This window comes from Adiantum capillus-veneris, chromosome 28 (genome assembly GCF_014529385.1).
Source record: "Adiantum capillus-veneris isolate H3 chromosome 28, ASM1452938v2, whole genome shotgun sequence".
Taxonomy (NCBI): domain Eukaryota; kingdom Viridiplantae; phylum Streptophyta; class Polypodiopsida; order Polypodiales; family Pteridaceae; genus Adiantum; species Adiantum capillus-veneris.
Window position 1 is genome coordinate 125,552,195 of NC_140958.1, and position 10,231 is coordinate 125,562,425.

The 10,231-nt window shown below is 47.6% G+C and overlaps 1 protein-coding gene across 8 annotated transcripts in view; it reads left to right on the forward strand.

Moving 5' to 3' along the window:
• LOC147421251 (uncharacterized) overlaps window positions 1-968 on the forward strand; it is a 123,632-nt gene extending 122,664 nt beyond the window's left edge. For all 8 annotated transcript variants that reach the window (XM_086504239.1, XM_086504240.1, XM_086504237.1 and 5 more), the window contains one exon: window positions 668-968. In XM_086504239.1, the coding sequence (XP_086360365.1) occupies window positions 668-817 (150 nt within the window). In that variant the 3' untranslated portion in view covers window positions 818-968. The remainder of the gene's footprint in view (window positions 1-667) is intronic.
• Window positions 969-10,231: the final 9,263 nt, after the last annotated feature.

Genomic DNA, 10,231 nt, shown 5'->3' on the forward strand with positions numbered 1-10,231 from the left:
CGCACAGTACATTCTGTATCTATTCCACTGATCGGTTCATCTCCCACTTGACATTTTTTAATTATATAAAAGGTGTGGCAGTAGAGCTATGCTTTGCGCTTTCAGTGCTTTCTTTTAGCTATGTGGCATCCTTATAGGGCCTAGGCTCACTATTATGTATGTAGCTTATTTGGGCTTTTATCTTTGAACAGCAATGCTTGAAATAAAATAAGTTTTTGTTTTTTCTAATAAATACGTTGCGTACCTTACATACCTTATTCAAGGGTGACGAACAATAGAGGTATCGTACCTGCATCTAGCATATGGTACCTAATGTACCTAATTACCTTGAATTACAGAAGATCAGTGTTCAGGACAGTCTTTTTCCCTAAGTGACCGGGTTTCCTCCTTGTAAAGATGCAAACCAGAAATACTAGTAGAAAATGAACTATTTTCTCTTATATTCTACCAGTTTTCTTTTCCTTACCATGGTTTGCAACTGGCTACCCTCAATTTTCTAACGGCTTAACGCTAAGCTGAGGCAAACTTTTCCGGAACATTGCAGAAGATATGGGGGTCGGGGAGTGGACTCTTCTAGACAGCTCTTAAAAGCTGGATAGAGTTTTGCAGAAACAAAGAATCACTTGGTATGCTTTTGAAAGTAACAGAGTCTCTCTATTTTATGCAGGTGGAAAGGCATCGAAAACATTCAGTTTCTCCGGTTCCAGGACCCATCCTGATACAAGTGCGCGAGCTGACAAAACAGGCTTTACCAGTAAATATTGTGACTGGAGTAAGCAGAACCGGCCGCAATGTGTCAAGAAAACAGTTGATTTGAGATGCTTCTGTTGTATAAAATGTATGGGTAAGTTATTGCCTACGACGTTCACACGGTGGCTGTCTGTATAAGAAGACAGCAGACAGGTTTCAAGCAGATTTGGAAGCATGTAAAATGACTGTTGTATTGTGTAATTTCACGTTTATGAAAACTGCTCTCTCTCTCTCTCTCTCTCTCTCTCTCTCTCTCTCTCTCTCTCTCTCTTCGACCGAGACACGGGAGCACACTCCATCGACGGAGACTCCAGCAGAGGATCAGAGGCATCCTAGCACGACACCCAGAGTGTCATTGAGGGCCTATTCTACATTTTCACATTTCACACTTCATTTTCAGTTTTCATTTTTTACATTCAGTACTTTTTGTACTTGTACTTCAGACATTGTATTAGATTCACCACGTTGTATCTGATGGTCTCATAGGTCATTTTGGCCTTTTGAAGACGCTAATATAATATATCATATCATATCTCTCTCTCGCAGGCTGCAGAACAGGGTTTGCGCAAGCAGCAGAGCAGGGCTTGCACGCAGAGTGCAGATTGAGTTCGTACAGATTCGTGCGTACAGTGCAAGTCTCTCAACCAGCCCATCGCCCTGTGAATCTATTGCGCGTTGCATGATAGCTTGCATTTGTGCGCAAGTCGACGGCAGGCAGCCACGCCACGTAATAAAAAACTTACGTTAATGTTTTGATTTTGATGTTACGGCAGCTGCAGCAACAACGTAAGGTTCGATCAACAGGGCAGGTTTGGGCAAGGCAGCGTGCAGTTTCATCGAGTCCAAGTCCTCTCTCTCTCTCTGTCATGGCAGGCTGCTGGATGCGCAAGGCTGGGGTTTGGGCCTGTCTAGATTATCACAGGATAAGGAGCAAACTGAGTATGGCAGATACTTGATTGATATGGGGACTGCACATGGATTGGCCATTTTGAATGGCCTATAGAGATTCCCTGCAGCTGGTGGTTTTACATGTTTTCCATATCGGCATGGCGCTAGTACAGTGGATTATGTTATGGCTCCGCCAGGACTCATTCCTTCCTTTCAGGATTTCGTGGTGGGAACTAGACTGGTTGGGGTAGCAGTCGATCATGCTATCTTGTCTTTCACTCTTATCATTCCAGTTCAACACAGCTTCATTGGGAGAGGCCTCCACACATACTCGGTATACCTTCACGAGGGAGGCGGATCACGTGTACACTGATGAGATATACAGGCAGCTATGCACTCAGCATTCAGGACGACCATTAGATGAGCTCACCCAGATTCTGACAGAGACGCTACATGATGCAGCATCAGAGGCATATCCCCACTGCCAGTCTACACGCAGACGATCTGGAAGCATGCCTCAAAACAATTGGTATGATGAGGAGTGTAGAGAGACGAGGATCAGATTACAAAGAGAGGTGCTCATGGGTACTACTACATATAGACAGTCACGGATTATTTTCCGTCGCCTAGTGCGAGGGCTTACCTATCTCAATTAGAGCGTGATTTGTATCAGCTGTTTATGAGTCAGGACTCTAGTGAGGCATGGAGGCTTTTCAATGAGCACTCTCCACCGCCAGCCATCACTTCCACAGAGACATGGGGTGAATATGCTACATCTCTCTATACAGCATCGGGGCAACCACCTTTGCCTGACCCTCCAGAGGCATGCCCAGAAACATGTACTTTCTTTACGGTTGAGAGGTAAGGAAAGCCATTGACAAGATGAAGACAGGAAAAGCACTGGATCATAATGGTCTCGTAGCAAAGCACTTTAATCCATGCCAAAGATATGCTTGCAGAGCCTCTTGCTATGATGTTTAATAGAGCCATGTATGAGGGTTTCCTTGAGACTTGGAGTATGTCCACTATTGTGCCTATCTTCAAGTCGGGAGATCCTATGCTTCCCGGGAATTACCGAACCATCATGGTTGGTCACACTCTGGCTAGGCTATATGCATCAATTCTTGAGCATGAGCTGAGTGGATGGGCAGAGAGAGAGGGCGTACGGGCAGCAGGACTGGCACGGTTCAGGAGAGGTTTCTCCACTCTTGACCAGATTTTGACACTCAGAGCCATTATTGAGGAGGGTAGACATCATGGCAGGAGGATATATTGTAGCTTTGTGGATTTCTGCAAAGCCTTTGATACAGTGCCACGAGCCAGACTCATACGCAGATTGCAAGACATGGGAGTGCCCAGAGAGCTGATCTGGCAGATCTTAGCTTTATACAGAACAGTGGTAGGATAGGTACGCACTACTCAAGGCATGTCCGACATGGTTCACTCCACCATTGGGGTGAAGCAAGGTTGTCCTCTATCTCCGACTCTCTTTGGGATTTATGTAGATAAGCTTTCAGATTATGTACATATAGAGGGTGATAGAGGTGCTCAGCTTGCAGGGACATGGATTCCGTTGCTATTATATGCTGACGATATTGTGCTGATCTCCGATTCTCCAGAGGGGATGCAGCGTCATTTGGATGCATTGCATGCATTTGCACGGGATAGTGGATTGTCTGTGAACCTTGGTAAGACCAAGGTAATGGTGTTTAACACCATGGCACAATGGGTAAGGAGGTCCGCCCCCACTTTTACATATGGTCGAGAGACTGTGGAGTATGTAGATACATACACTTATCTTGGTGCGGTTTTCAGTGGTCTAGTATTTTCCCTGAGGCGTGCAGCAGATACGCGATTGACCAGAGCCTATGCAGCGTTGGGGAGACTTGAGAGGATATGTTCGCAGGTTCAGTTCCAAGAACCTCCAACAAAGCTTTGGCTCTTTGACACTTTGGTCACTTCGGCCATGCTGTACGGAGTGGAGATATGGGGCCCCTGAGTTGATCATCATAGCAGAGCTAGCAGTACTGATAGATGGTGACGTATTGAGAAACCCTTAGGTGTCTATGATTTTTGGGATGATTAGGGCCAAGGCCTCAGTACCACATGGCATTGTTAGGGCGAAGCTCGCTGCTCCTCCATTGGTAGTGGAGGCACTCACTCCATGAGTTTCATTTACGCATAGCACTTGGGCTCTCCCTAGAGACAGATATGTTCGATTAGCACTAGAGTCTTCGTGACAGCTGGCATTGCAGGGAGATAGATCATGTTGGTATGCAGAGATGGCATCTTGGTTTCAGTTACATGGCTTTAGTATGAACCGGCTACCCCCATTTCAGTACTCTTTGGATGCACCCTCCATCTCCCTCACTAGGGCAAAGATTACCAGGCTCATCAGACAAGACTTGATTCAGTTGGATACGAAGAGGACATGCATACAACCTACACATGAGCTAGGTACGAAGATGACTTTTTATAGAGAGCATCTTCTCCAACTCATGGAGGATGGTTTTGTGATCAGACCAGGATACATGGATACTCATCTATCCCACGGGATACGATGTGCTATTGGTCAGATACGCACATCCTCACATCAGCTAGAGATCAAGACAGGTAGATTTAGAGGAGTACCCACTGAGTCTAGGATTTGTTAGGTGAGCCAAATAGAGCCAGAGACAGAGCTACATTACATATGTCACTGCCCAGTATATTATGAGATACGAGGCCGCTTTCACTATCTATTCAGAGAAGGCTTTGGGCCACTTTCTAGAGTCATGAGATACCAGGATCAGAGATGCCTCGGATTATACTTACTGGAGATTCGCAAACATAGAGAGGACCTCTTGAAGAGAGGCACAATCAGAGAGATCTAGAGACGGCGGAAGATTACAGATTTCTTTCAGTCACAGATAGAGGAGTTTGAGCAGCCCCCACAGCATAACAACACCAGAGGCATACTGCTTGATCGGGCGATAGAATTGGGGCGGTCCCGTCGCCCACGGATGAGGGGACCCTCTCGACATCGACGCAGATTGCGACAAACCATCCATACCATACTGGCGCGACATAGGAGCCATCCCGGATACTGATGTTTATGTATATGATGCCTCGACTGTCACAGAGCTCCATTGTATCAGCTCACCCTTTGTATTCCCCTTTGTATCAGCTTTCACCCCACTCCTACCCACTATTTTCTTTTCAGTTCTTTGTACTTTTTGTACCCAGACCTAGTATTAGATTCACCACATGTAACCTTTTGGTCTCATAGGTCATTTTGGCCTTTTGAAGACGTTAATATTACATTTCATTTCATTTCCTCTCTCTCTCTCTCTCTCTCTCTCTCTCTCTCTCTCTCTCTCTCTCTCTCTCTCTCTCTCTCTCTCTCTCTCTCTCTCGAAAAGTGACCGAGATTATCACTTGGAAAATTCCTCAAAACGCCCACATGGTGCTAATTCTGAGGGCAAGTACAATACTGAGCACAAAGCACCCGAAGGCAACATCTGACAAAACCATATACAACTAGGCACATAGACAAAACTGAAAACTGTAAGGCCTCTCTCTCTCTCTCTCTCTCTGTGGAGATCCAGGTCCAAGCACGTCGAGCTGCTGAGGAGAGATGAGCCCACATGATGGCTCACCCAGCTGCGTTCATCCAAGCAGCCTTTGCTCACGACCCTCCCATGCACCACTATTTACACCCTCCCATTGACACAAGATGGAGCTAGGCAGCCTGATGCATCTGCACGGTTGTACTACTTGAGCATTTAGACATGCACATATTCCTAGTACTGAGCTACATCCCCCCGCCCTCAAATGACCCTATCACAAACCAAGATTTTTATCCTTATCCTACTTTGTACGAGTTTAGATTGTTTTGTCTTTTCCGACAACTGGAGGACACACATGTTGTCTCATAGGTCGACTTTGGCCTCTCATAGACGTTAAAAAACCTTTCTTCCTTTCTTTCTTTCTCTCTCTCTCTCTCTCTCTCTCTCTCTCTCTCTCTCTCTCTCTCTCTCTCTCTCTCTCTCTCTCTCTCTGTTATGTGCCCCCCTCTCCTGCTGCTGTTACTACACTTGTGCGCTGCTGGCTGCCCTGCTTGCTGTTGTCGGCTGCCGTTGCTGTTTCCTCCCACACCCACGCCAATACCTGTTGCCAGCCGCCGCTCCGGCCCTTCCTCTTGCGACCTGCGCTACCTCTTGTTGCCCCCCCCCCCAACCCCAAAAAAAAAAAAGCGGCCGCCAACAAGCGTGATGTTAAGGCGACGTCCTACATTGTAGACACCCTCAACGTCATTGCCAACCGACTATGCAAGCTTGAGAAAGAGGTCAAAGGATTGACCAAGGATAAGGAAGCATGGAAGAAGGAGAAGGAGAAGTGGGAGGAGGAGAGAGAGAAGGAGAAAGAGGAATGGAAGAAAGAAAAGGAAGAGCTGAAAGAGCAAATCTAACTCCTCCATGCCTCTATCGCATACCTCATCCCCCCTGAGGAAGGAGAGATGAAGCCAAGGAAGCCCTTAAGGAGGAGATCACCAAAGTTCTCATGGCAAGCATCAACAACAAATTGGAGGCCACCAAAGAAGGATGGGTCAAAGCAGTCAAGAAGAAAATTAAAAAAGAGGTGAGAGTGGAAGCCAAATAGATGAGGCGCTCATCATACACACAACCATTGAGGAAGAGAAGATGCGACATGCCCGTTGCCTCAATGTACGAGTGATTGGCATCGAAGAAGAGGAGGGGTCCACACTCGAGAGTGATGGGAAAGCCCTATGCATGAAGCTCGGGTACAAGGAAGACTAGGAGCTACCCTTCTCTAAAGCTTGGAGAGTCGGCAAAGACTTACATAAAAGAGCCCTCATTCTCCAATTCCCCTTCGAGGAGTCTCGAACCTCATCCATCCGAAAGAGGACCATCTTGAGAGGGCTAGAGGGCCCACCTATCTACCTTGACGACGACCTCAAGATGCAACAAGACCACCGTTGTACATGCATGCCTAGAGTAAAAAAAGCTCGCAAAGAAGGGAAGAAAGCGGTACACCAAGATGGTAGGGACACCCAGCGAGACTTGAGGAGGTGACGAGAGGACACGACCTCGTTCTCCTGACAAAGACACATGAGAGCCCAGAGCAGAGTCTACCGAGAATCCATGGCTTTCAATGGGAGTCCTCACATCGAGGGAGTACTCGCCAGCACACTACAGGAGGGTCGGGTGGGGTGGCTATACTCATCAAACATCGATTTTAGAGCAGGATACAAATTGTTGCACGGGACCCGTAGGGCCGCTACCTTTGGATTCGCTTTGAACTATCATGGGATAGGATCATTTACATTGCCCTCTGCTACTCTCCCCCCTCAGGCTCCAGATTTTCTACTATAGAGTTGGAGAGGCATGGGGAGGACATACCATTCCCATACGCATGCCTATGGATTCGCTTTGAACTATCGTGGCATAGGATCATTTACAGTGGCGGCTGCATAGATGAGGTGTTGACTATGTAATCATGTATGCTCACATTGCCCTCTGCTACTCTCCCCCCTCAGGCTCGAGATTTTCTACTATAGAGTTGGAGAGGCATGGGGAGGACATACCATCCCCATACGCATGCCTATCAGATGATATTATGGAGTACTCTTCATTGGGGGAAGTTTTGCTTATGGGAGACTTCACTGTCAGGATATGTTGTGACCAGTGTAAAACATACGACATAAAGGACCGGGTGGCATTGCACGCCACACAAGAGGAGACTACCATGAGAGATTCAAGAAATACGGCCTGGATCACAGAGTACGGCCACCATTTGCTCAAATGAGGCTCTCAACACCGTCTCGTTATTTATAACGGGATGGCTCAGTGGCCCACTTCAAGAGGGATGACATGTATACCACATGGAGTTACAGCTGGAGGGGAGAGGGGAGTATTGTGGATTACATCATGGGGTCTAGGGAGGCCACCCACCTACTTAGCTCTTTCACCATCCCGCTTTTGGAGTCGATCACACCTATCTTGCACTCTCCCTCACCGAAAACACCATCCCCTCCACACCCACGACACGCTCCCCACACCACGATTCATTTTACATATGGGCTAGCCCCCTATACTCGGTAGAGGTCGAGAAGGGACTCCTTTCACCACTACCCGTGCTCACCTCCCACATCACATGCGTCCTTCAAACATTGGCTATTAGCTCTTTCCCTTTATGCAACAGGTGAAGATACTCACATGCTGAAAGCAGCGAGCCTTTGAGGAGGCACAAGAGCTAGAGTTATACCGCTTATCTATGAGCATGGACAACGCCATAGCATGGCGCACCCATCAAGAGCCACGACTGCCTACCTTTACTGATGACCACAAATATAACACGATTATGCAAAGAAATTCTATGCGGTACCAAACCAGCCTCCGATCCCACAACCACCCGGGCCTTGACCCACGAGCTCCTCTTTCTTCACAGCGGAGATGGTCAAGAAGGCCATCCACCGTCTCTACAGCACCGTCAGTCTTCAGACTGTAGCCGGGCTATAGGGGAGGGCTTCCCAGAGGAGTGGACTCAACACATCATTGAGCCAATCCACAAGTCTGGGGACACCTTGGACCCAAGGAATTACAAGACTATCATGATATGCCATACAATGGCCGAGCTTTATGGGGCAGTACTTGAGATTGAGCTCAGCTTATATGGAGAAAATGAGGGCCTACGGGCTCTTGGCCAAGCAGAACCTTCTCCACCATCGACCACATCTTCATTCTCGATTGCCTCATTGATGGGGCAAAGTTGCGGAAGAAGAAACTTTATTGGTGCTTTGTGGATTTCCGCAAAGCATTTGATACAGTCCCATGGGAGAGGTTCTTTCAGTGGCTTCAGAGTCTAGGAATACCATCAGAGATGATATGGGCCATCTATGCTCGCTATGAGAGAGTGACTGAGAGAGTTCGCTATCCAATTGGCCTGTCAGAGTCTATTCCTAACACCATTGGTGTTAAGCAAGGATGCCCCCTCTCATTGATTCTCTTTGGATTCTACATCGACGAGATTTTCGACTACATCTTACAAGAAAGAGGACATGTGCTGACCTAGCAGGTATCCCAATCCACATTATGCTATACGTTGATGACATTTTTTCGATCTTAGAGTCACCAAAGTGTTTACAAAGCCATTTGAGCGCCTTGGATGAGTTCTCTACACACAAAGGACTGACAGTGAACCTTGGGAAGACCAAGGTCATGATCTTCCACACCTCCAGATCAGTACGGTGAGCAGCCGCTTTTATAGCAGCAAGAGGCCCAATTGAGATGGTCACCTACATCGTCTGCCTGGGAGTCACCTTCACGAGTAGACAAGGACCCTTCTCCATGGCACAAGCCGCCACTGACAGACTCACCTGAGGATATGCAGCTTTGGCCATGTTAGAGCGGAGATGTCATCAAGCACACTTTCAGGAGCCCCACATGAAGGGCTGGCTACTTGACACCATCCTTGATGTACGCATCAGCAGTGTGGGCACCCGGATTGATAGATAGCCAGTGGGTGCGGATCAAGAGACCACATGTTTATATGATCTCCCGCTTGTTTCGAGGCAAACACACGGTGCCACATGACATCATCAAGGCAGAGCTTGCTCCCCCCCCCCCCCCCCCCCCCCCCCAAGCAATGGAGGCACTCTTTGAGACGATCTTCTTTATCTAAAGAGTGAGAGCTCCCGATTGACAGACCCACACGTTCAGCTTACAGAGTTTTTCCAGAGGATCACACCTCCACTCCCAGATCCACTGAAGGGAGTGACTCTCCAACAAGCTGAGACGAGCTGGCCCAAATGACGCCCACGTGGTACTAGATGCTAGCCCCACGACTCCATCGTAGACAGATTGAGGAGATCCAAACCCGAGTGCGTCAAGCTACCGAGGAGAGACGAGCCTAGACGAGGGCCCACCCAACTGCATCCGAGCAGATCTTGCTCCCGATCCTCCCATGTACCACATTTTACACCCTCCTATTAGCACAGGATGGAGCTAGCTAGCTTGATGAATTTGCATGGTTGTACTACCTAAGCATATAGACATGTAAATACCCCTAGTACTAGAGCTCCATACCCCCCCCCCCCCCCCCCCCCCCCCCCCCCCTTCCCCATAGATCTAATCACAAACCACGGTTTTTTAACCTTATCCTCATTTTCTACCAGTTTGGATTGTTTTGTCTTGATAGATGGAGAACACACACACATGTATATTTGATTTGTCTCATAGGTTGACTTCAGCCTCACATAGACTCAAGCCTCACATAGACGTTAAAAATCTTTATGTGTATGTGTGTGTGTCCGCAAGGAAAGTGGTAGAGTTTGATTACTTGGGAAACCCCTCAGGACACCCACATGGTGCTGATTTTGAGGGCAAGTATAATAATGAGTACAATGCATGCCCGAAGATGATAACTGAAAACCATATACAATTAGCCACATGGGCAGATTTGCAAACCCCCCCCCCCCCCCCCCCCAATCCACAAATATACCATGTATCTTGTATCCTTGCCTCTCTTGAATCACCCCCTACCATAGGACCACATTTTGTTACTTTGTAATTTTGTCCTTTCTCAATAGATG